Source organism: Callithrix jacchus, chromosome 5, assembly GCF_049354715.1.
Source record: "Callithrix jacchus isolate 240 chromosome 5, calJac240_pri, whole genome shotgun sequence".
In the NCBI taxonomy this organism is placed as follows: Eukaryota; Metazoa; Chordata; class Mammalia; order Primates; family Cebidae; genus Callithrix; species Callithrix jacchus.
Genome location: NC_133506.1, coordinates 90,038,096 through 90,065,332, shown reverse-complemented (window position 1 = coordinate 90,065,332; position 27,237 = coordinate 90,038,096). Strand labels below are relative to the sequence as shown.

The 27,237-nt window shown below is 40.8% G+C and overlaps 1 protein-coding gene across 2 annotated transcripts; it reads left to right on the top strand.

The window, feature by feature from the left end:
* The first annotated feature begins 1,621 nt into the window (after positions 1–1,621).
* LOC144582611 (iron-responsive element-binding protein 2-like) lies at positions 1,622–20,317 on the top strand. Of its 2 annotated transcripts, XM_078373559.1 has the most exons (8): positions 3,585–3,764; positions 11,256–11,419; positions 12,253–12,388; positions 14,414–14,498; positions 15,329–15,453; positions 16,462–16,525; positions 16,938–17,080; positions 20,161–20,317. In XM_078373559.1, the coding sequence occupies exons 1-5, from the start codon at positions 3,727–3,729 to the stop codon at positions 15,359–15,361; spliced, it is 456 nt and encodes a 151-aa protein (XP_078229685.1). In that variant the 5' UTR covers positions 3,585–3,726; the 3' UTR covers positions 15,362–15,453; positions 16,462–16,525; positions 16,938–17,080; positions 20,161–20,317. The 2 variants fall into 2 exon arrangements, with proteins under 2 accessions (XP_078229686.1, XP_078229685.1); XM_078373560.1 differs by lacking the exons at positions 3,585–3,764; positions 16,462–16,525 and adding an exon at positions 1,622–1,750.
* The last annotated feature ends 6,920 nt before the right edge of the window (positions 20,318–27,237 follow it).

Sequence of the window (27,237 nt, the reverse complement as noted above, 5' to 3'; positions counted from 1 at the left end):
ATATAATTTCAATTCAGATCCCAATCTCAACATTTTTGGTTAGATTATTAATATGAAGGCTTTCAGGATACTCCACAGGGTAAGGAAATGATCATGCCTCCCTTTCAGCATTTAGTATTGATCCTTTTTCCCTAATTAGAAAAGAATTTGGCATCTTAGAGAAATTATTGATTCAGTATATGGCACCAAAAGATCAAGAAGTAAATTGGGAATTGCAGGATTATTCCTAAAGGAAAAGAAATATCTCATTATGTTCTTAGAGTGATCAGTTCTTTACTTTAGGCATCCTGAAAATTCATGCTGCTTTTTGGCTTTCACCGGCTGTTTTTTCCTAACACTATTACTATGTGTTTTTGACAGTTTGTTGTTAAAAAAGTTAGTCTATTATGTATGTTTACATTTATTGAATATTTTACTTTTTTGATATCCTTTTCTATTTGTGATCCTTATAAGAGTAATCGTGTAATTTTTTTATGAAAGCAGCATTTGGTTTGTAATAGCTAATCTGCATTTCTTTCATCCTAAAAAATATAACCATAAATGTAAGGAAACATCTTTACGTTTTAAAGTTTGAGTTTCTATAACTATAAAAAAAGAGTTTGGGCTTAATATTATTCATAGATTGAGGATAGTTCACTCTTAGTCACCTCCTTACTCACTCTCCCTGTACCAGTCTGAGACCATTTTATGATTTAGAAAAGGCAGTAGCTGGTTGGGTTACTTGATAGTATAATAACCAAGAAAAATAATTTTAGAAGGAATTAAGTTTGAAACTACATGTTAACAAATTCTACCAAAATAGAATTTGCATGTAATTAAGATGTTGTCAACATTTTGGCCAGTAGTTATAATTTGAAAAATTTTTATGGCCAGTATATAATTTTTTAATTGAATATACAGCTTCATCTGTCTACTAGTGTTTCATTAAGTCTACAATGCAATCAGTGATTAGCAAACACCACTGTTTTATGCACTGCTAAGAAAGAATAAGAGGCTGCACACAGTGGCTCACACCTGTAATCCCAGCAGTTTGGGAGGCCAAGGCAGGAACATCAATGAGGCCAGAAGTTCAAGACCAGCCTGGTCAACATTATAAGACCCTGTCTCTACAAAAAAAAATTTAAACATTAGCTGGGTGTGGTGGCATATGCCTGTAGTTTCAGCTACAAGGAGGCTGAGGTTGGAGGATTGTTAGAGCTGAGGTGTTAGAAGCTGTAGTGAGCTGTGATCACATCACAGCACTCCAGCCTGGGCAACAGAGTGAGACCCTGTTTCTAAAAGAAAGAAAAGGGGGTTCCAGCTAAACAGACACACCATTGAGCTGATTTTTCCCTGATTTCAAAGACATGAAAATGTTAATCGTAGCCACCTTGAGTTTTCAGGCCTTTTCTACCCTGATTAACAGTGACATTGAACAATTCTTCTGTTGACTCCTTATCTTAAATACCCACAAAACCAGAATGAGTTGATATTTCATAAGAACAATGAAGGATTGCATTCCTTCACCATTGCTAGTACTGGTTAGAAATTGTATTTTATAGTTTTCAGATAATCTTTGCTAATTTGTGTATATTTCTGTGTATCACTTATATAGCACCTCAGGCAAGTTGGAGTGGCTGGGAAGTTTGTTGAGTGTTTTGGAAGTGGAGTTTCACAATTATCTATAGCTAATTGAACTACAATAGCAAGCATGTGTCCGGAATATAGTGCTATCCTCAGCTTTTTCCCTGTTGACATTTAGAACATACAGGTAAGAAGATAAAAGATCATTAGAATAAATGCGTTACATTTCCAATGTGTTTGATAATATTTTATAAATTACTACCTTATACATGTTATTTAGTATTCACAAAATTATTACATTTTGTTGAAACAACTGTCAAGTAAACATCAGATGTCTTTAAAGAGTGTTGTGTCCTCAAACCCTAGCTCTCTGTGACCCATTGAAAGCAATTTAAAGGAATTATTCAAACCATTTATCCTAACTTGACTGTTTCCCCATAATGATGGCTAACTCCACCTCCACTTAGGGGTCAGAGGTTGCAGTTTAATGGAAGTCAGCCTTAAACATATTCACAGCAGTTCCCTTCTACAACCAAGAGTAGAGGAGCTGTCAGACAAAGGGGATGTCTCAAGTTTGCTATGTCTCAAACTCCTGGAATCAGTCTTCTATCTATCTAAAGAAGCAGAAGAACAAAATTTTGCAAAAAACAGCATAGGACCACAGGTTCTAATTATTTTTGTAACCTGATTAACTAGGAATTTTTACTACTCATGTGTTGACTGCTTAGATTGAAATAGAAGGTACCTCCAAAACAGGATATGTTGATATTTCATAACGCTGCTATTTAAAAAGTAAGATCTTTTTAATCTCTAGTGGAGTGATCATTGTTGAGTTGCTCATTTCTAAGTTTCGATATGTATTTGGAGGATATATTCTAGTATTCTTCAGTGTGGGGGCAGATTATTATGTTAGTGAATCAAACAGCACAATTGATGAATGAGCCCCCAAACATGCAAAACTTCTGCATTTGAGTTGGTAGAACATTCAAAGTAGAAATGACTAGGACTGCCTCATTTCTTGCATGTTAATCTTGAGTTGAGGTTTTAGTGATCCTGTGTAACAAATTATCCTAAAAGTTAGTGGCTTGCACGAGCAATAATTATTAGCTCATGGTTTCAGTGGGTCAGTAATTCAGACAGGACACAGTGGGGACAGCTCATCTCTGTTTCATGTCTTGGGCCTCAGCTGCAAGATTTGAAAGGCAGGGCCTGGAATCGTGAAGGTTGTTCTGCTTGCATGTCTGACAGCAAATTATGAGCTGTCCGCTGGGGACTTCGGTAAGACTGTCAAGCAAAACAGCCTCCTGTGGTTTCTCTGGGTAGTCTGGGCTTTCTCACATGGTACAGTCTCAAGGGTTAGGAGAAAGAGAAATGTAAATGAGTATGTAAATAGTATTTGTTTCTTGCTCATCACTGGAATTCAGTACCCTTACCCCCAAAGATTTCAAAATTCCTTACTGGAGTCAGGCCCAGTGTCTCATACCTATGATCCTAGCACTTTGGGAGGTTGGGGCAGGAGGATTACATGAGAATCTTGTGAGCCCAGGAGTTTGAGACATAGCAAGACCCTCATCTCTACAAGAAAATCAAAAACTAGCCAGGTGTGGCAGTACACACTTGCAATCGAAGCTACTTGGGAGGCTAAGGCGGGAAAATGACTTGAACTCAGGAGTTCAAAGCTTCAGTGAGCTATGATGGCACCACTGTACTCCAGCCTTGGTGACAGCAGTGAGACCCTGTTTCTAAAAATAATAAATTTATTGGCAGGGTGTGGTGACTCATACCCCAAATCCCAGCCCTTTAGGAGGCCAAGGCAGGAGGATCACTTGAGACTATCCTAGTCAAATAAACAAGATCCTCATCTGTACAAAACATTTATAAAAAAGATTAACCAGGCACAGCGGTGTGCGCCTGTAGTCCCAGCTGCTTGGGAAGCTGACGTGGGAGGATGGCTTCAGCTCAGGAGGTCAAGGCTGAAGTGAGTTGTGATTGCAGCACTGCTGCAGCCTGGGCAACAAAATGAAACCTAGTCTGAAAAAAATAGTAAGTAAATAAATTTCTCACTGCATTTTGCTGTTGTTTTGTTCATCTTCGTTTTTGGTTCCAGCAAAGCCAAACTCGAGTCAATGGAAACATACCTTAAAGCTGTGAAATTGTTTCAAAATGACCAGAATTCTCCAGGAGAACCTGAATACTACCAGGTATTTGCAGAATAACCCACCTAGTAAAGAATGTAAATTGTGGGCCCGGTGTGGTATAATCCCAGTGCTTTGGAAGGCCTGGGTGGGTTGACTGAGGTCAGGAGTTTGAGGCCAGCCTGGGCAACATGGTAAAATCTTGTCTCTGCAAAACAATGTAAACATTAGCTAGGCACGGCTTGCCCCTGTAGTGCCAGCTACTAGGGATGCTGAGATGGGAGGATCACTTGAGCCTGGGGGGTGGAAGTTGCAGTGAGCTGAGATCATGCCACTGTACTCCAGCCTAGGTGACAGAATGAGACTTGTGTCAAAAAGAATAAAAAGTAAATTCCGTAGTGCCCGACCACCTGGGTGTGAATCCCAGCTCTAAGATGTGTTAGCTGTATAACCTTGGGCAGTTTATTTAGCCTTTCTGCCTCAATTTTCTCACCTCTTAGATACGACACTAATAGCTGCCTCTGAGGATTCTTAGATAGATTAAACACGAATTCATAGAATAGTTCCAGACACATATTAAGTGCTCAATAAAGGGTAGCTAATCTTTTTGTTTTGCTTTTTGAGACAGGGTCCAACTCTCTCACCAGGCTGGAATGCAGTGGCACAATCATGGCTCACTGCAGCCTCAACCTCTGGGTTCAAGCAGTCCTCCCACCTTGGCCTCCCAAAATGCTAAGATTACAGGCATGAGCTACCACCATGCCTAGTCCCCTTTTTGTTTTAATACTATGATTATTATTTAATGTTATTATTTTTCAAGACACTTGGCAGAGCCTCATTTTACTGCCCAGGATGGTCTCAAACTCCTGGCTTCAAGGGATCCTTTGGCCTTGACCTCCAAAAGTGCTGGGATTACAGGCATGAGCCACTGGGCCTGGCTAAAGGGGTAGCTATTATTATTATTTAAGTAATGTTATTGTAGCCCATTGCTTTTATTTGATTCATTAATTTTACATAGTGTTTTATTGTGAATTTTGTAATATTTTATGAGGCCTAGTTATAGTTTTGGGGATGTTTTTAATAGAGAGAGGGTTTTGCCATGTTCCCCAGGCTGGTCATCTTCTTTTTTTTTTTAAATTTAAGTTCTGGGGTACATGTGCAGATCATGCAGGATTGCTACATAGGTATTCACATGCCATGGTGGTTTGCTGCATCCATCCCCCCATCATCTACATTAGGTATTTCTTCTAATGTTATCCCTTCCCAATCCCCCACCCCCTGCTGTCCCTCCCCAACCCCCTAACTCCTCCATCCCCCAACAGGCCCAGTGTGTGATGCTCCCCTCCCTGTGTCCATGTGTTCTCATTGTTAACACGCACTTATGAGTGAGAACATGTGATTTTGGTTTTCTGTTCTTGTGTCAGTTTGCTGACAATGATGGTTTCCAGCTTCATCCATGTCCCTGCAAAGGACATGAACTCATCCTTTTCTATGACTGCAGAGTATTCCATGGTATATATGTGCCACATTTTCTTTATCCAGTCTATCATTGATGGGCATTTGGGTTGGTTCCAAGTCTTTGCTATTGTGAGCAGTGCCACAATAAACATACATGTGCATGTATCTTTAAAGCAGAATGATTTATAATCATTTGGGTACATACCCAGTAATGGGATTGCTGGGTCAAATGTTATTTCTAGTTCTGGATCCTTGAGGAATCGCCACACTGTCTTCCACACTGGTTGAACCAATTTACACTCCCACCAACAGTGTAAAAAAAGCATTTCTATTTCTCCACATCCTCTCCAGTGTCTGTTGTCTTCAGATTTTAATGATTGCCATTCTAACCGGTGTGAGATGGTATCTCATTGTGGTTTTGATTTGCATTTCTCTAATGACCAATGATGATGAGCATTTTTTCATATGTTTGTTGGCCATATAAATGTCTTCTTTTGAAAAGTATCTGTTCATATCCTTTGAATACTTTTTGATGGGGTTGTTTGTTGTTTTCTTGTAAATTTGTTTAAGTTCTTTGTAGATTCTGGATATTAGCCCTTTGTCAGATGGGTAGGTTGCAAAAATGTTTTCCCATTCTGTTGGTTGTCAGTTCACTCTAATAATAGTTTTATTAGCTGTGCAGAAGCTCTCAAGTTTAATTAGATCCCATTTGTCTATTTTGGCTTTTGTTGTTATGCCCAGGCTGGTCTTCAACTTCTGGGTTTAAGCAATCCCTCCTGCCTTGGCCTCCTAAATTGCTGGGATTACAGATGTGAACCACCCACCCCCAGCCTATGAAGTCCAATTTTTTAGTGTTTAAAATGATCATAGTGACTGTTATTTTTTTGCTCTAATTTATTTCTACTTTATGATAAGAGTCTTATCTTCCTCCAGAATAGTCAGTTTTGATGTTACCTGCATCTGGTTTACGTATATATTTTGTAAAATTCCATTATTAATGATATATACACCATTATGCAGTCTTGCATGTTAAATATATTTTACAATCTATGTAAATATTTACCTGAAATTAGCCAGGAGTAGTGACACACTCGTGTGGTTCCGGTTACTCAGGAGGCTGGGTGGGGATGATAGCTTGAGCCCAGAAGGTCAAGGCTACAGTGAATCATGGTCGTGCCACCACACTCTAGCCTGGGTGACAGAGTGAGACCCTGTCTTAAATACATACATACATACATATATATATAATCTGTTGGAAATTTATATCAAAATAGGTAGAATTCACTTCCAGGGAAGTCTTAATTTTAATAAAATTCATTTTCTAGGAGGGTGTCAGTGATCTCTAACAACATGGTTTCACGGGTTTGGTTAACTGTTAAGCTATTTTTTGTGGGGAAATGTATTGTCTTGCCCATCTTCACTTTTCCTCATAGCATGCTCCTGTCTGGAATTATTTATTTATTGGTGTACTGTTTGTCTAGAATACAAGTAAGTAAACTCCATGAGGACAGGAACTTTGGTTTGGTATTGTATCCCCAGCTTCTAGAAAAATGCCTGGTACACAGTAGATATTCAGTAAACATGTTAGGTGAATAAATGAATGCATGCAATCATATTGAAGGGCCAGCATAGGACCTATAGAAATGGAATTTGTGTGCTACATTGGGCAAATCTTTTTACTTCTGATCATTTTTAATCACTTTCACCTTTATTTGTTAAATCTAGTGCTTTGTCCACTTTTTTTTTCCTTGTTCACATTTTTTTTTTTTGAGACAGTGTCTTGTTCTGTCACCCAGGCTGGAGTACAGTGGCATGATCTCTGCTCACTGCAACCTCCACCACCGGGGTTCAAGCAGTTCCCTGCCTCAACCTCCTGAGTAGCTGAGATTACTAGCATGTACCACCATGCCTGGCTAATTTTTGTATTTTTAGTAGAGATGGAGTTTCACCATCTTGGCCAGGCTGGTCTTCAATTCCTGACCTCGTGATCCACCTGCCTCGGCCTCCCAAAGTGCTGGGATTACAGGTGTGAGCCACCGTGCCTGTCCTCTTGTTCACGTTTTTTGTTTGTTTGTTTGTTTGTTTGAGACGGAGTTTCGCTCTTGTTACCCAGACTGGAGTGCAATGGCGTGATCTTGGCTCACCGCAACCTCCGCCTCCTGGGTTCAGGCAATTCTCCTGCCTCAGCCTCCTGAGTAGCTGGGATTACAGGCATGCGCCACCATGCCCAGCTAATTTTTTTTTGTATTTTTAGTAGAGATGGGTTTCACCATGTTGACCAGGATGGTCTCGATCTCTTGACCTTGTGATCCACCCACCTCGGCCTCCCAAAGTGCTGGGATTATAGGTGTGAGCCACCGCACCTGGCCTCTTGTTCACATTTTAAAAAATACACAAATGGAACGAATAAGAAAAATGGGAAAACTTAGTTGGTAGAATAAAATGGAATAAATGTGCCTGTTAAAAATCCTTGGCCAGGTGCAGTGGCTCACGCCCATAATCCCAGCACTTTGGGAGGCCAAGGAGGGCAGATCACCTGAGATCAGGAGTTCAAGACCAGCCTGGGCAAGATGGTGAAACCCTTTCTCTAGTAAAAATGCACACACACACACACACACAGGCCAGGTGCTGTAGTGGGTGCCTGTAATCCCAGCTACTCAGGAGGCTGAGGCATGAGAATCGCTTGAACCCAGGAGGCAGAGATTGCACTGAGCTGAGATGATACCAGTGCAGTTGAGCCTGGGCAACAGAGAGAGACACTGTCTTTAAAAAAGAAAAAAAAACCTCACCAGGCCAAGTGTGGTGGCTCATGCCTGTAATTAGAACCCTTTGGGAGGCCAAGGTAAGAGGATTATGTAAAGGCCAGAAGTTCAAGACCAGCATCATAAAGAAGGACCCATCCCTACAATAAAGGGATGGATGGCTTGAGTCCATGAGTTTGAAGCTGCAGTGAGCTATGAGCCTTGGGGGATAGCGAGACCTGCCCAGGCTGGAGTGCAGTGGTATGATCTCGGCTCACTGCAACCTCCACTTCCCCAGCTCAGGTGATTCTCCTGTCTCAGCCTCCTGAGTAGTTGGGATTACAGTTATGCACTACCATGCCCGGCTATGTTTTGTATTTTTAGTAGATATGGGGTTTCAGCATGTTGGCCAGGCTGGTCTCAAACTCCTGACCTCAAGTGTTCCACCCACCTCAGCCTTCCAGAGTCCTGGGATTACAGGCATGAACCACCACACCTGGCCAAAGACCCTGTCTCTAAAGAAAAAGTGAAAATAAACCTGACTGTATAAATAAATAAAACTAAAATCATTAGAATATTGATTTCAAGAGAAACTTCTTAAATTCATAATTATGGGCAATGAGCAGGATCGCCTGAATCCATTAAATTAAAGCATAAGTAATCCCAACACTTTGGGAGGCTGCGGTGGAGGATTGCTTGAGCTCAGGACCAACCTAGGCAACCTAGTAAGACCTTGTCTCTACTAAAATTCTATTAGCTAGGCATGGTGGTGCATGCCTGTAGTCCCAGCTACTTGGGGTGGAGGATCACTTGAGCCCAGGAGGTTGAGGCCGTAGTTAGCCCTGATTGTGCCGGTGTGCTGCAGCCTGGGCAACAGCGTGAGAACCTTTCTCAATAAAAGTAATAATAAATAAACGTAAGTTAGTTGGATCAGTCAGCATAAACATGGATATAAAATAATGATGAAAGCTATGATGAAAAGTTTCAAATTGGTTATATTCACATAAATGCATGAAGGAAATGGTAGAAATACCAGAAGAAATAAAATAGACATCTAGCTGGGAGGTGGGATTGTTAACAAAATATCATATAGTTTCTTAACCAAGGAATAATAGCCTGGGTTGTAGCAGGCTGGGCAGTGAAACCCTCTGCAACTCTGCTGTGTCCCTTCAGCACCATCTAGTGACTAGTCTTCACATTGTGTGCTGACAACGGAGAAATGTTTCCTAACCGTTTACCTCTGTGATCACGGAGCTGGCAAAGGAGGGTGGATTTGGAGCTCAGGGGCAATAAGTTGATAGCTGACACACGCGTCTAGCTTATCATTGGACATCTGTTAAGACAGTGTTTATCTTCATGGGAAAACACACTTGGGAAACCACAGGTTTTATATATACAGTACAGTTACTGTTGTGGTAGTTTAATTGCATTCTGGTCTAGTCTTTTAGCAAATTTTCATGTTTCATACATTTAAATGGGCTTTTTTTTGTTTTGTTTTTGAGACAGAGTCTCACGCTGTTGCCCAGGCTGGAGTGCAGTGCCACAATCTCGGCTCACTGCAACCTCTGCTTCCTGGTTTCAAGTGGTTTTCCTGTCTCAGCCTCCTGAGTAGCTGGAACTACAAATGCATGCCACCACACCTGGCTAATTTTCTATATTTTTAGAAGAGATGGGGTTTCATCATGTTAACCAGGATGGTCTCAATCCCCTGACTTCAAGATTCACCCACCTCAGCCTCCCAAAATGCTGGGATTACAGGCATGAGCCACCATGCCTGGCCATGGGCTCGTTTTAAGATCTTTATTTCTTGAGGTTGAGTTGATCTGTTACACCATTAAAATAAATTGCATTAAAATAAATATGAGTATACTCATTCTGCTTTAGAAAGTAATGCTTGAGGTTGGGCAAAGTGGCTCACGCCTGTAATCCCAGCACTTTGGGAGGCCAAGGTGGGCAGATCACAAGATCAAGAGATTGAGACCATCCTAGTCAACATGGTGAAACCCCGTCTCTCCTAAAAATACAAAAATCAGCCAGGCATGGTGGTGCATGCCTGTAGTTCAGCTACTCAAGAGGCTGAGACAGGAGAATCGCTTGAACCCGGGAGGTGGGCGTTGCAGTGAGCCAAGATTGTGCCACTGCACTTCAGCCTGGCGGCAGAGTGAGACTCTGTCTCAAAAACAAAACCAAACCAAAGTAATGCTTGAACTGGAATTTATAGTAAGAAAATTTCTTGTCCTTTCTCATTTCCTAGGTGATCCAGATTAATCTGGATTCAATAGTTCCATCTGTTAGTGGTCCAAAAAGATCTCAGGATAGAGTTGCTGTGACAAATATGAAAAGTGATTTCCAGGCTTGCTTAAATGAAAAGATAGGTTACTTTATTGTTATCCGTGTTTGTCTACATGTTCTGTGCTAAGTAGTAAAGAACTAACAAAGTGACCCATAAACTCACTTCACTGCTGTGCTTTATATATTATGGCACACACCAGCAGCCCCTTATTCTCCTTCTGGCTGATGTGCAAGTCAGTCATCTGGTAAGCTTACTCCCAGTTCCATTGTGAGGATCAGAGATTGATTGTGTCTATTTATATTAAAATTACATAAAATTTAAAACTGAGTTTCTTAGTCACCGTAGTCTCATTTTTAAATGCTGAATAGCTATATATGGCTCTTGTATTGACGAACAGCATAGATAAATGAATATTCACATCATCACAGAAACTTTTTTTTGAGACTGAGTCTCACTCTGTTTCCCAGGCTGGAGTGCAGTGGTGCTCACTGCAACCTCCCCTTCCTGGGCTCAAGCGATTCTCCTGCCTAGAATTTGACTTTCCTTTCAGAGCCTTTCTTTTTATGATTTCTTGACTTTTTGCTCAAAGTGTTAAACTTGTATAAAAACAAAAGACAGTGAATTGCCATATACCTGTCGCTTAGCTCAATAATTACCAATCTCGTTTCATCTGTACTGCACTCATACACATAGGATCCCTTTGGAGCTAATCTTCAGGATCATTTTAACAGAAAAAAGTTAGTGCCATCTCTTGAGAATTACTGTAAGCAGGGATGATGAAGAAGAACAAAGCCAAATAAGATCTGGATCGTGGGTGGGTGGCTGGCCTCGCTTAGTAGATCAAAGTTTTGCTTGAGAACATCACCAGACTCCTATCGTGCCTATGCAGATTCATGCTTCAGCTGAATTACAACTACTGAATGTTATGGGCCTTCATCATCACTCACAAATAAGATTTTTAATGTTAAATCATCAAATGTCAGGTGTCTGCTGTGTTTTCTGTCGGTCTTTTGTTCTGTGCATACCCAGAATATTTAGTTTATATTTTTGTGGAAATTTGTACAGGTTGGATTTAAAGGCTTCCCAATTGCAGCTGAAAAACAAAAGGATATTGTCTCCATTCATTATGAAGGAAGTGAATAGAAGCTGTCTCCTGGATCCGTGGTCATTGCTGCAGTTACCAGTTGTACCAGTAATTGCAATCCAACTGTCATGCTTGCTGCAGGCAGGTTGTGGTTTGTGGCCATATATTTTTTTTCCAAAATTATTTTAGCTTTCTGTTATATTAACTTTCTGTTTCTTAGATATGCATAAATATCAGTGTCTGCATTTGATATTGAGAGACTTTCTAGTATTTTAATTAGGTCTTAAGGAGTCTGAGTTTAATTTATGTTATTAATTTTGTTTTTATTACACAGAAGGTAAATTTACTGTTTACTATAACTTACCTATCAATTAATTTTAGGTTGTATTTGCTTCTCTTGTTATTTAGAAGTATAGTTAATTACAGGTATTTCTTGATTATCTAGAAATTAGCCATAACCGTGTGGTGGATTTCATTAAAAATTATAACGGTAGTAAAAGATCATTGTCTTGGCAAGGATTGTAAATGAAATCAATTCATATTGATTTGGAAGAATTCCTTAGTTGTATAAAACCATGTGTAATGTGGTATATTGCCCTTAGCATATTGTGATTATGACTTAAAAAATGGTTCAGTTCAGAAAAAAAGAGAAAAAAAGAGAAGAAAGAGAAAAAAATATTTTGTTAATGTCTACTTAAATATGCATCATTTGTTTCCATTTGCGTGAATGTCATCTGCCTGTATCTTAATAATTTTCAACATAAAGACTAGTATATTTACTGCAATTTTAAATTTGTCATAAATGAAGAAATTAGTAGAATAAAGTGGACAAAATAATGACAATAAGTTTATAAGTTCAGACTTTTTCTCTAATCTGAATTGGAGATGAAATCTGTTAAGTTATTTCTCATCTGCTACTTTGAGTGAGAGAGGGAAAGAAACATTGCCATAATAAATCATTGTTTGTTGGCCGTGCAGGTCTTTTGGCTAAAAAGGCTGTGGAAGCTTGTCTGCATGTTAAACCTTACATAAGAACAAGTTTATCTCCAGGCGGTGGGATGGTTACACATTACCTCGGTTCAAGTGGAGTATTACCATATCTCAGCAAGCTTGGGTAAGTGGCAGCTGTCTCTCTATACTGATGTTGGTGTTCAGTAGGTACTGAAGCTGCTTGTTTGGGCCTTTCATATACAAAGAGAAGACACAAAAAATATGCTTTAGTTTTACTTGCTACCTTGCCATTACCATACAATTTTTGAAGCCTTATCACTCAGGAAACACTTATTGGGCATATCAACTGAGCAAAACACCACGCTCAGTTGATATGTAGAAGTAGGAGATGTGGTCTTAGCTTCAGGATACTTAGTTGGAAAGACAAGACAAACAAGTACCAAGTAACAGTCGCAGTGTGAGAAACGATACCAAGTATACACAATTTCTGTGAGTTCCGTAGGTCAGTTCTGAAAAGAAAGAAATCTTGGCCGGGTGCTGTGGCTCAAGCCTGTAATCCCAGCACTTTGGGAGGCCGAGGCGGGTGGATCACCTGAGATCCGGAGTTCGACACCAGCCTGACCAACATGGAGAAACTCCGTCTCTGCTAAAAATACAAAATTAGCCAGGCATGATGGTGCACACCTGTAGTCCCAGCTACTCAGGAGGCTGAGGCAGGAGAATCGCTTGAACCTGTGAGGCGGAGGTCGCAGTGAGCTGAGATTGAGCCATTGCACTCCAGCCTGGGCAACGACAGCAAAACTCCATCTCATTTAAAAAAAAAAAAAAAAAAAAAGAGGCTGGGCACGGTGGCTCAAGCCTGTAATCCCAGCACTTTGGGAGGCCAAGGTGGGTGGATCACGAGGTCAAGAGATCGAGACCATCCTGGTCAACATGATGAAAACCATCTCTACTAAAAATACAAAAAATCAGTTGGGCATGGTGGCACGTGCCTGTAATCCTAGCTACTAGGGAGGCTGAGGCAGGAGAATTGCCTGAACCCAGGAGGCAGAGGTTGTGGTGAGCCGAGATCGCACCATTGCATTCCAGCCTAGGTAACAAGAGCGAAACTCTGTCTTAAAAAAAAAAAAGAAATCTTATTGTTTGCATTAGCTGAAAATTGTCTTAATTTTAGTTTTATGAGGTTATTGGATCTGTAATACATAAGTTTAAATTGTCCCTGAACTTTGGAGAAAGTAACGTGTTTTTAATGTAATCATAAACAATTAATGCTAGTTGTGTGGGGATTTTATTGTTTTGGGGACAGTGTCTTGCTCTGCACTGGAGTGCAGTGGTGCAATCACAGCTCATTGCAGCCTCAACCTCCTAGGCTCAAGCAGTCCTCCTGCCTCAGCCTCCTGAGTAGCTGGGACCACAGTTGGGCACCACCACACGCAGCTAATTTTTGTATTTTTAGTAGAGACAGTTTCGCCATGTTGGCCAGGCTCGTCTCAAACGCCTTTCCTCAAGTGATCCACTCGTCTCAGCCCTGCAAGGTCTTGGGATTACAGACCTGAGCCACCACACCCAGGCTAGTTATGTTTTCAGTGTGTATTTTGAAACATATGAGTCATCAATTCCTGTGCAAAACTGATGAATTTTAGATTTTTTGCTTTTAGAATATTATCTGTAAGTAATTTAGAGGATTATACCCGTAATCTTTTAGTTACATCATCTTGGATTTATTGTCAGGGACTCTTCTTGGGTTTAATTGGTTGATAATTGAGGGATTACTCCTATCAGAGTGCCCGATTATAATACCTCTTTTGGGACCTTTGGTCAGGTTATTATCAGGTATTATCAGGTCCTCTGATACTTTACACTTTAAACCCCTTGGATGTAAGTACACTATCAATTGTTTTAAAAGGTCATGTTATATTCCTAGCAAGTAGTATTTGAGCAGTTTTCTTGTACAGTGCTAAGTGCTGTTAAGGCTCTTCAAAGGTTTACATTCACTACAAATAGTATGCCTGAGAGTTAGACTTGATTGCTCAGAATATTGTGAAAGGAGTATATTGATGAAGGTTAATCCATGCGTTGTGAATAGTCTTTTAAGTAATCTTATTACAGAGGTGGAAATAGAAGAGAAAACTTGTCCTTTCTCTATAAATGTTGTGCTGTGCTATTCAATCACTTCTTTTAAATGCAGATTTGAAATAGTTGGCTATGGATGTTCAACATGTGTGGGAAATACAGCACCCTTATCAGAAGCAGTTTTGAATGCAGTAAAACAGGTAAAATGTTTGGATTGGCAAGATGTCTAAGTGATTTTCTTAATTATGTTTTGTTATAAAATTATAGAAAATATATATTGATGTCTTTGTGTTTCTGTATCCTCTGTACTTGGCAATAATAACCTGTGAATTTTTAAATGATTCAAAGACTCATTTGTAGGTCCTTGAAGTAATTCCTTAATAATGTGAGGAACTGATTGAGTTTATTCATAAGATGGATAGTTCTGTATGTAAAAATCAGTAATATGTTTTTTGGTTAATCTTGACCTTAATATTTAAGATTGCTTACATATGATTATCCAGATTTGTACCATCTTTAGAATTGAATGTATTTGTGTGCGTGTGTGTCTATTTTTTTCAGGGTGATTTGGTTACCTGTGGAATTTTATCTGGAAACAAAAATTTTGAAGGTCGTCTTTGTGATTGTGTTCGTGTCAGTTATCTTGCCTCTCCACCCTTAGTGGTAGCTTAGGCTATAGCAGGCACAGTGAATATAGATTTCCAGACAGAACCTTTAGGTATCTTTTTCTTTATGTATATGTGTACCTACACACACTTTTCCCCACAGAAGTTGTTATATTCTTTAAATGTTTCTTAGACCATCTGTTCTTTAAATTATTTCAGGAAAACTTATGATAATGTATAGATATTAATTTCTGTGTTTACAAGAAGAAAATAAAATGTGCAGGTAATTAGTTCTTCCAGCCACTTAAACCCGCAGCACCCTGTTGAATCATTTACTTGGTTTCCATGATATGTCTTTGAAAAGGTATGAACATTTTCAGAGAGTTGTTTTTTGACTGAGTATCATGTTCAAAACTTTCAACCAGGCACTGACCCTACTGGCAAGAACATTTACCTGAATGATATTTGGCCTAGTCGAGAAGAAGTTCATCAGGTTGAGGAAGAACATGTTATACTATCCATGTTTAAAGCATTAAAAGAGAAAATAGAGGTAAGAGTCTTATGTGTTTCTTAAATAGTTTAATCAATTTGCAGTGTTCTTTTATTTCATATATCTTGTCTTATGAATAGAATAAAAATTAAAATTACATTATTTTGAATGCAGTTTTTAATGTGTAATAGTTTATATCTGGAATCTGTAATTAAAAAGAAGATTGCTTAGAGTTATCAGAATTGATTAGGTGTTGATTGAATGATCCATGCAGCAAACCACTGTGGCATGCGTTTACCTATGTAACAAATCTGCACATCCTTCATGTACCCCAGAAGTTAAAATAAAAGCTTAGGGGGAAAAGAAAGAAAGAATTGAATAGGTGTTTGAATATATCAGTGAACAAAACACAAAATTCCCCTGGGGAGAGGCAAATAAACTTACAGAATAATTAGATAAATTATGCAATATTTGTTATTTTTTTTCTGGGAGATAGCACCCTACTCTATCACCCAGGCTAGAGTACAGTGGCCTGAACCAGCTCACTGCAGCCTCAACCTCCTGAGCTTAAGCAATCCTGCTGCCTCAGCCTCCCAAGTAGCTGGGACCACAGGTGCTCACCACCAACCCCAGCTGATTTTTTTATTTTTTGTAAAATAAAAAATAAAAATGCTCAGGATGGTCTCAAACTCCTGGACTCAAGTGATCGGCCCGCCTCAGTTTCCCAAAGTGTTGAGATTACAGGCATAAGCCACTGTGCCTGGTCTGAGTAATGTTGAGTCTGTAGTTTGAAGGCTTTGGTGTGGGACAAATATGTTGAAGACGTGGAGGGCTTTCTCCATTATAATATTCTTAGATGTTAACAGCATACCTCATGCATGCTTAGTCCCTCCTTAGTAATATATAGAGATCTTTCTAAATTCTTTTCTCTTTTGGACTCTGTAAAGTCTTTATGTTCAATTTATATTGAAACTTGCCTCTTAGAGTATTCATGAAGATCTGGTATGCTAGAATTTGAGGAGCAAATTTTTAATCATTCTGACCAAAATATGTGATGATTTTTTTTAGAATACACTGTTTTGGCTGGGCGCGGTGGCTCATGCTTATAATCCCAACACTCTGGGAAGCCAAGGTGAGAGTATTGCTTGAGCTCAGGAGTTTGATATCAGCCTGTGCAAAAATAAAAATTTTTAATTTAAAAAAAAGAGTACACTTTAATTTTCCTTTCAGATGGTTAAGATTTTGTTGTTGTTCTGAATGATTTTATTCCCTTGATCATTTTCATACGCCTCTTCTTCTGAGTCCTTTTATCTTTGCTTTGGTTCATCAACCAAAACAATATTCACAGATGGGGAATAAATGGTGTAATTCCTTAGAAGCACCGGATTCAGTTTTGTTTCCTTGGGACTTAAAGTCTACTTATATCAGATGCCCTTCATTTTTTGATAAACTCATAAGTACCATTTCACCATTCGATCTTTCAAAGATTATTATAAACTAAGAAGTCTTATAAAGAGTTAATGCCTTGAACTGTTACCTTCTAGACCAAAGAGCCAGTTGCACTCCAGTCTCTTGAAAATGCCCATGTCTTATTATATTTGGGAGACTCTGTCACAACAGATCATATATCACCTGCAGGAAGTATCGCTAAAAATAGTGCTGCCGCTAAGTATTTGATGAACAGAGGGTATGTGTACATGGCTTTAAAATGCTTTTGTTTTTTTCTTGTTTCTCACTAAGAGGCTTCTATTGGTCATGTTCATTTTTCCATTAAATACACATTATCGTAGGTATCTGACTGCCAATGCTGTTTGTCTTAAGCAAGAATGGAGAATGGCGGGAGAACCTGTTGCACCTGTCTTTGCTTGTGACTTTAGAAAATGAAACTGAAATTTTAAATTAAGCCCTTATAGTCAAAATAAACAACCGATTGGAAATAAGATTTTTTTTGTTTCAGTGCTACTTTATTGAAAAGTCAGCTTGTTTGACCTACCACGTGAAGCCTACTCATTTGGTTAAAACCAACTTCCCATTGTTGGAGTAAGACATTTAAATGTGTATTTTATGGGCTATAAAATGTATATGTGTGAGGCTGGGAATAATGTATATCAAATAAAAAGACAATTTTCTGCTTCATGAGCCTAAAATTTTATAAGAACAATAAATGTAAAGGCCATTTATATTGGAGATATAAATTTAAAACTGGTAAGATTTTATTTCATTTCTACATTATTCATGTAGAGTTGCTCTGTTATCAAAGCACTGTTTTCACAACAGAGACAAAGTTTTGCTAAAAGCAGAATTTGTAATACTGATACCTGATTAGCTTATTGGATGGATGCTTGTTTGATGCTGGAGTAATTAAAATGACAAGCTTTTTCATTAAAATGTTTTTTGTTGTTGTTTTGTTTTGTTTTTGAGATAGTCTTGCTCTGTCACCCAGACTGGAGTGCAGTCATGCAATCTCAGCTCACTGCCACCACTGCATCCCAGGTTCAAGCGATTCTCCCACCTTAGCCTCCCAAGTAGCTGGGATTACAGGCACGTGCCATGAGCCTTGGCAAATTTTTGTATTTTTAATAGAGATGGGGTTTCACCATGTTGGCCAGGCTGATCTACCCACCTCAGCCTCCCAAAGTGCTGGGATTACAGGCATGAGCCACCACGCCCAGCCAAAATGTCTTATAAATATCAATACAATATAGCTTGTCTTGACATGTGATAATACTGCATAGCTTTCATTATAGAGTGGTGAGAAATAAGTTTTCACTCCCATAAACGTTTTTTGTTTTGATTTCCATCTTGGTCATAATTGTGACATACTTCCAAAAAAAAAAAAAAAACCAGTCAACATTTCTCTCAAATGTACAATTTTTGTAATTATTATGCAAAACAAGATCATGTATTTTGCAGGAACATGGATGGCGCTAGAGGCTGTTATTCTTAGCAAACTAAGGCAAGAACAGAGAACCAAATACTGCATGTTCTCACTCATAAGTGGGAGCTAAATGATGAAAATTTATGAACACAAATTAAAAAACAGGCCAGGCATGGTGGATCATGCCTGTAATCCCAGCACTTTGGGAGGCTGAGGCAGGCAGATCACAAGGTCAGGAGTTAGAGACCAGCCTGGCCAACATGGTAAAACCCCTCTCTACTGAAAATAGAAAAAATTACCTGGGCATGATGGCGAATACCTGTAAGCCCAGCTACTCAGGAGGTTGAGTCTCCTCTCAGGAGGAGAATCACTTAAATCCGGGAGGCAGAGGTTGCAGTGAGCCAAGATCCCGCCATGGCACTCCAACCTGGGCAACAGAGCAAGGCTCCATTAAAAAAAAAAAAGGAACCAACAGACACACACTGGGTCTACTTGAGGGTGTAAGGTGGGAGGAAGGAGAGAAGCAGAAAAGGTAACTATTGGGTACTGAGTTTAATTCCTGCGTGATGAAACAGTCTATATAACAAACCCCTGTGACATGAGTTTATCTATATAACAAACCTTCACATGTACCTCTGAACCTAAAAGTTTAAAAATAAATATATAAATATGGCTGGGTGTGCAGGCTCACACCTGTAATCCCAGCACTTTGGGAGGCTGAGGTGGGTGGGTTACTTGAGCCCCGGGAGTTTGACACCACCTTAGCCAACATAGAGAAACCTCTCTCTACTAAAGATACAAAATATTAGCTGGGCATGGTGGTGCATACCTGTAATCTCAGCTACTCAAGAGGCTGAGGCACAAGAATCGCTTGAACCCTGGAGGTAGAGATTGTGGTGAGCCGTGACTGCGCCACTGCACCCTGGGTGGCAGAGCAAGACTGTCTCAAAAGAAAAAATAAATAATTTTTTCCCCTACAGGGAAGCAAAGTAAATTTTGTGAGTTGAAAAGTACTAGGAGCCAGGTGCCAAAAAATATATATATATAGTTTTTTTTTTTTGGGAGTCTCACTCTTTGCCCAGGCTGATGTGCAGTGGCACGATCTCAGCTCACTGCAACCTCCGCCTCCCAGGTTCAAGTGATTCTCTTGACTCAGCCTCCAGAGTAGCTGGGACTACAGGTACATACCACCATGCTCGGTCTAAGTTTTTATATTTTTAGTAGAAACAGGGTTTCACCGTGTTAGCCAGGAGGGGGTGCCAAAATATTTTTAGGTGATTTTGAAACCATCACAAATCGAAATCTTTAATTTATTTAAGATTATTCAAAGAAAAATGTCAATATAACAACTATAATTCTAGATTGGATCATACCATGTTTCAAAATACATAAGTAAGGCCAGGTGTGGGGCTTACATCTATAATCCCAGCACTTTGGGAGACCAAGGCAAGAGAATCGCTTAAGCCCAAGAGGTTGAGACCAGCCTGGGCAACATAGCTCATGAGACCTTGTCTCTACAAAAAAATTAAAAAATTAGCCGGGCATGGTGGTGCCTACTTGTAGTCCCAGCTACTCAGGAGGCTGAAGTGGGAGGACTGCTTGAGCCCAGAAGGTCAAGGCTGCAGTGATCTGCTGTGATCATGCCACCACACTCCAGCCTGGGTGACAGAGTGAGACCTTGTCTCAAAAAAAAAAAAATGTAGAAATAAATGATTGTGAGCCTATCAACCTGATTATTCTGGAAGATATATGTTCCAAACAATCCTAGATGAGATAACAGCTCCAAGTCCTCCCTTTAATATCATAAAATGTCATAAAAAGCTAAACAAATGGCTTAGATTTTAGGATCGTTATTTCTTTTTTTTTTTTTATTTTTTATTGGATTTTAGGTTTTGGGGTACATGAGCAGAGCATGCAAGACAGTTGCGTAGGAACACACATGGCAGTGTGCTTTTCTTTCCTTCTCCCCTTCACCCACATTTGGCATTTCTCCCCAAGGATCGTTATTTCTTCATGGTCTGCCTGGCTTAAGAAGTAGCTGGAAAGGTAAGCAGCTAATGTCTCCATTTTTGGGTCTGGGGTCCTGAGAGGGAGGAGTGGGGCTACACAAGAGCTCCTTTTGCGGTACAGAGTTGGGAAGGGGCCTTCAAGCCATGGTAGTGACCGCTTCTAAATTAATGAATTTTGGGGAGAAAGGGAAGCAGTTTAGAAGGTGGTTTATGAGATCTTTCCTCGCCTAGGTGAGTGTGACTTATTTAAGGGGAGGTAACTTACTCCCTACCTATTGGCGATGATTCTTTGTTTTGACTTTTCTTTCCAGCTTAGAAGAACTTCCTAAATATTGCAAATCAGAACCCTCTGCATACTTAGATCTAAAAAAAGAAAAAAAGGTATGTTGAGCACTTTAGCAAATCCCACACATTTCAGATGGCCATAGTTATGCCAGAAGGAAGGTAAGGACATAGAGGCTCAGCATGTAGTTTAATATCAATTCTGATCAAAGAAAAAAGGCTGGCCGGGTGCGGTGGCTCACACCTGTAATCCCAGCACTTTGGGAAGCCAAGGCAGGCAAATCTCCTTGAGCTCATGCATTTGAGACCAGCCTCGACAACATGGCGAAACCCCGTCTCTACCAAAAATACAAAAAATTTGCCGGGCGTGGTGGCGTGCACCGATGGTCCCAGCTACTCGGGATTCTTCTTCCTCGGCCTCCTGAGTAGCTGGGATTACAGGCGGCCACCACCACACCCGGCTTTCTGTATTTTTAGTAGAGACAGGGTTTCACTATGTTGGCCAGGCTAGTCTCAACCTCCTGACCTCGTGATCTGCCCTCCTTGGCCTCCCAAAGTGCTGAGATTACAGGTGTGAGCCACTGTGCCCAGCCTTCATCATTATTCTTAAAATGTCTTTAGGCTGGGCACGGTGGCTCACACCTGTAATCCTAGCACTTTGGGAGGCTGAGGCAGGTGGATCACGTGGTCAGGAGTTCAAGACCAGCATCGCCAAGATGGTGAAACCCCATCTCTACCAAAAATATATAAATTAGCCAGGCGTGGTGGTGGGTGCCTGAAATCCCAGCTACGTGGGAGGCTGAGGCAGAGAGTTGCTTGAACCTAGGAGGCAGAGGTTGCAGTGAGTCGAGATTGTACCACTGTACTCCAGCCTAGGTGACAGAGCGACACTTGGTCTCAAAAAAAAAAAAATGTCTTTAATGCAGTTTTCTCTGTAGTCATGCTTTCAAACTGGGATCCAGGTTTTTGAAGCCAGGCGCTAGGAACTGAACAAAGCTATGGGATAAATATGGAAGGTGCACCTTCTTGTATTACCACTTTTTTTTTTTTTTTCAAAAAAGATTTTTAGGGAGGTAAGAGTTAAATGATTTACTCAATAAGTCATTTGAAATGGCTTACATTTAAACACACATTGCATCTGTGTAATGTAGGTAAATCATTTAAAATTTTGAAAAAGATATCATGTAAGACATGCCTTTGTCCCTCCTTGCAAATTTTTTTTTGAAAAAGAAAATAAACATTAATAAAATGTGGGTTAGGCTGGGCTCAGTGGCTCACACCTGTAATCCCTGCACTTTGGGAGGCTGAGGGGCTCAGATCACAAGGTCAAAAGATCAAGACCATCCCAGACCAACATGGTGAAACCCTCTCTACTAAAAATACAGAATTAGCTGGGCATGGTGGCGTCCACCTGTAGTCCCAGCTACTCAGGAGGCTGAGGCAGGAGAATCGCTTGAACCCAGGAAGCGAAGGTTGCAGTGAGCTGAGATTGTGCCATTGCACTCCAGTCTGGGTAACAACAGTGAAACTCCATCTCAAAAAAAAAAAAAAAAATCTACAATTGGGCCAGATACAGTGACTCACACCTGTAATCCCAGCACTTTGGAAGTCTGAGATTGGAAAATCACTTGAGGTCAGGAGTTTAAGACCAGCCAGGGCAATGTGGTAAAATCCCATTTCTACTAAAAGTACAAGATTAACTCGGCGTGGTAAAGGGTGCCTGTTATCCCAGCTACTTGGAAGGCTGAGGCAGGAGAACCACTGGAACATGGGAGGCAGAGATTGCAGTGTGCTGATATCACCACACTGTACCCCAGCCTGGGTGATGAGGAAAACAAGACAGAACAAAACAAGTCTGCAGTTGTAAAAGTGCCAAAGTAAAGTGTTTTACATATTTTATTTTCTTTGACTGGGTCCTTACAGTAATCCTATGACTGGGGTCTCCATTCAGGATTAGCACCATGAAGATTGGATCACTAAAACAAAATTAAATATTTGTTAAATGCAAGTTATGTGTCAGATGACAGGGTAAACAACACAGATTATCTGTCCTCATGGAGCTTATAATCCATCAGGATCTTTTTTGAGTATGTCTGACATTTTGTGTTTCTATCTTGATATAATACTAAAAGTAGGAAGGAGCTATTACTGTCAATATCTATAGTTAACCTGTTAGAGTATTCCAATAATGAGACACTTTCAGGTTGACTGGGCTGTTTTCTGGAGATATATGAGAGGAATAATATAAACACTTTTGTTAGAGCTGGGGAGAAGTTTATTTTCTTTTAGCCTAAGAACATAGAACTTTAAAAAATGGTGACCACGGCCGTGTGTGGTTGCTCATTCCTGTAATCTCAGCACTTTGGGAGGCTGAGGTGGGTGGATCACTTGAGGTCAGGAGTTCCAAGACCAGCCTGGCCAACATGGTGAAACCCTGTCTCTACTAAAAATGCAAAAATTAGGCAGGCATGGTGGCAGACACCTGTAATCCCAGCTTCAGGAGGCTAAGGCAGGAGAATTGCTTGAACCCTAGAGATAGAGATTGCTGTGAGCTGAGATCCCACCCCTGCACTCCAATCTGGGTGATTGGGTGAGACTGCATCTCAAAAAAAAAAAAAAGATGACCTTTCAAGTTCAAGTTGATCTGGGAATGGAGAAAGAAGTGAATGTTGTTTGGACTGAGGGAAAAAAAACCTCTGAATGAAGGCATAGCTTTAGAGGTGGTTATGATAAAGCTTCTTTAAGGCCTCAGACGTATATAGTAGCAGTATTAATTTTACGAGGCCTTATACATAATAGAAGCCCAATATGTATTTGCTGTCCACAGACTCCTTGACACATTCTTCTCACTTGACTTCGTATTGCTACACTTCTGATTTCCTTTCTACATATTTGGCTTTTCTGTCTCCCTTGCAAGCTCATCCTCCATAACCTGGGCATGGCAGTGACTCTCAAATTTCTATATCTAGCCCTGACCCTCTGCCCTCTGGATGCAAATATCTAATTGCCTACTGGACAATTCAAAGTCTCCTCCAACTCAGCCTATCTTAAATCTAACTCATTATCTTCACCCCACTCCCAGAACCTTACCCTCTTCTTGCATTTCCTGCCTCCATCAACTATATATCCATCCTTCCATCTGCATAAACCACAAACTTAGAAATCATTCTTGACACCTTCTTCCCTTTCACTTTTTATGTTCACTGCACTCCATGGCAGGAGTGCAGTGGCATGATCATATCTCACTGCAACCTTGAACTCCCAGGCTCAAGGAAGAGATCTTCCTGCCTTGGCCTCCTACGAAGCTGAGAATAATAGGCATATGCCACTGTGCCCAGCTAATTTTTAACTTTTTTTTTTTGAGAAGGAGTTTTGCTGTTGTTACCCAGACTGGAATGCAATGGCATGGTCTCGGCTCACTGCAGGCTCTGCCTCCTGGGTTCAAGCAATCTCCTGCCTCAGCCTCCTGAGTAGCTGGGACTACAGGCACGCGCCACCATGCCCGGCTAACTTTTGTATTTTTAGTAGAGACGGGGTTTCACCTTGTTATCCAGGATGGTCTCGATCTCTTGACCTCGTGATCCACCCGCCTCGGCCTCCCAAAGTGCTGGGATTATAGGCGTGAGCCACCATGCCCGGCCAACTTTTAAAATTTTTTATAAAGACAAGGTGTTGCCCAGACTGGTTTTGAACTCCTGGCCTCAAGTCATCCTCCTGCCATGGCCTCTCAAAGTTCTGGTATTACAGATGTGAGCCACCATGGTCCTACTGGCATGATGTTTTTACAGTACATTTCACTTCATGTCACTCATTATTTTGCTCTTAGGATAAAGACCAAATTTCCTAATCAGGCTTAAAAAAAAGCCTTGCATGTAGGCCGGGCACAGTGACTCACACCTATAATCTCAGCACTTTGAGAGGCTGATACAGGTGGCTTTCTAGGTAAGGAGATCGAGACTATCCTGGCTAACATGGTGAAGCCTGCCTCTACTAAAAATACAAAAAGTTAGCCGGGCATGGTGGCATGTGCCTGTAGTCCCAGCTACTCAGGAGGCTGAGGCAGGAGGATTGCTTGAACCCGGGAGGCGGAGGTTGCAGTGAGCAGAGATCACGCCACTGCACTCCAGCCTGGGCGACAAAGCAAGACATGTTTCAGCCCCTGTTTTTCCTCTTTAGCTTCTTCGTTTTTCTCTCTCCTATTTGCTCCTTATACTCCTGCTACTTTGGCCTTTTCTTAGTTCCTCGTGTGTGCCAGGCTTCTTCCCTCAACAAAGTGTTTGCATATGTCTATAATATTACCTCTCCCTCCTTCACCCAATTTACTATTTATCTGTCCACTCTGAAATTCTTTTATTTTTGACACAGAGTCTCGCTCTGTCATCCAGGCTGGAGCGCAATGGTGCGATCTCGGCTCACTGCAGCCTCCGCCTCCTAGGTTGAAGCAATTCTCCTGCTTCAGCCTCCCGAGTAGCTGGGGTTACAGGTGCCCACCACCATGACCCGATGATTTTGTATTTTTAATAGAGGTGGGGTTTCACTATGTTGGTCAGGCTGGCCTCAAACTCCTTACCTCAGGTGATCCACCTGCCTCTGCCTCTCAAAGTGCTGGGATTATAGGTGTGAGCCACCATGCATGGCCTCTCCATTTTTTCTACAAAGAAATGTGGCTCTTCTCAAAGGATATTAAGGTTTGCAGGACTTCTGTGAGGATTATAACAGTAGCATTTTTCACAACTTGCTTGGAGTTACAAGACAGTAGAGGACAGACATCTTTTTGCCTAAGGCTGACTCCCTTGAACAAATATTTTGATAACTAGGCCAATAATTCTGGTGTAATATTGAAACTGGGACTTGGGAAGATTTATGAGCCACTTAAGATTCTGTGGGCTGGGCGGCCGGGTGTGTTGGCTCACACCTTTAATCCTAGCACTTTGGGAGGCTGAGATGGGTGGATCATGTGAGGTAAGGAGTTGGAGACCAACCAGGCCAACATGGCGAAAACCCGTCCCTACTGAAAATACAAAAATTAGCTCTGCGTGGTGACATGTGCCTGTAATTCCAGCTACTTGGGAGGCTGACGCAGGAGAATCCCTTGAACCTGAAGCAGAGGTTGCAGTGAGCCGATATCACGCCACTGTACTCCAGCCTGGATGACAGATCCAGACTCTGTCTCAAAAAAAAAAAGACTCTGTGGGCTGGCATGGTGGCTCCATGCTTGTAATCCTAACGTTTTGGGAGATGGAGATGGGCTGATTGCTTGAGCCCAGAAGTTTGAGCCCAGCCTGGGCAACATGGTGAAACTCTCTCTCTCTACAAAAAATACAAAAATTAGCCAGACATGGTGGTGCGTGCCTGTAATCCCAGATACACAGGAGGCTCAGGTGGGAGGATTGCTTGACCCTGGGAGGCCAAGGCCACAGTGAGTTGTGATGGTACCACTGCACTCTAGCCTGAAGAAGGCACTGCTAGTCACATATCTTCTGAAATGGACATTTTGGTTGTATTTGGTGGTAATAGCAGTATAGTTCACATACATCACCTTTTCTCTTACTTGAGTTGTTCCACCAGATTTCTTTTTTCTTTTCTTTTTTTTTTTTTTTTGAGACAGAGTTTCCTGCTGTCACCCAAGATGGAGTGCAATCACACGATCTCAGCTCACTGTAACCCCTGCCTCCAGGGCTCAAGCGATTCTTGTGCTGCAGCCTCCCAAGTAGCTGGGATTACAGGCGTGTGCCACCACATATTTTTGTATTTTTAGTAGAGACAGGCTTTCACCATGTTTGCCAGGGTGGTCTCGAACTCCTGGCCTCAAATGATCCACCTGACTTGGCCTCCCAAAATACTGAGATTATAGGTATGAGCTACTGCATGCATCGAGCCCTCCAACCAGATTTCAAAGTATGTTTTATTTCACAAAACAAAATATTGGTAATTCATAGATCATACATATACATATATTAGATAAACTTATTTGAAAAGGCAAGTATGTAAAAATCAAACTGATAGACTGTCAAAGCATCAGGCAGAACAAGTTGTCTGCTTGCATCGCAGAATCTCCCACCTCCTTGTCCCAATATTCTTTTCGCCCCATCTAAGACACTTCTATGTTCTCAGTTGTTGCTTAACAAGATTTTTATTTTTATTTAATTATTATTTATTATTATTTTTTTGAGACAGAGTTTCGCTCTTTTCACCCAGGCTGGAGTGCAGTGGCACGATCTCAGCTCACTACAGCCTCCACCTCCAGTGATTCTCCTGTCTCGGCCTCTCAAGCAGCTGGGATTACAGGTGCCTACCACCACACCCGGCTAATGTTTTGTATTTTTAGTAGAGTTGGGTTTTTGCTATGTTGGCCAGGCTGATCTCAAACTCCTGACCTCAGGTGATCTGCCCGCCATAGCCTCCCAAAGTGCTGGGATTACAGGTGTAAGCCACCGTGCCCTGCCCAAGATTTTAAAACAGTTGTTTTTAAAAGAGCATTATTTCTTCCTGTTGTAAAGATAGAAAACTGTGAGCTTGAAGTCAGTAACAAGGAAAAAAAATTATAAAACTCTGGCTAATATATTTTGGCAGAGGAGAAGATACCAGAAGAGTCCTTCTGTAAGATAAAAGATGTGGGAAATTAGGGTGGTTCTAGTGTGATCTTGGAAAGAAAATTGAAGAACACTGTTAAAC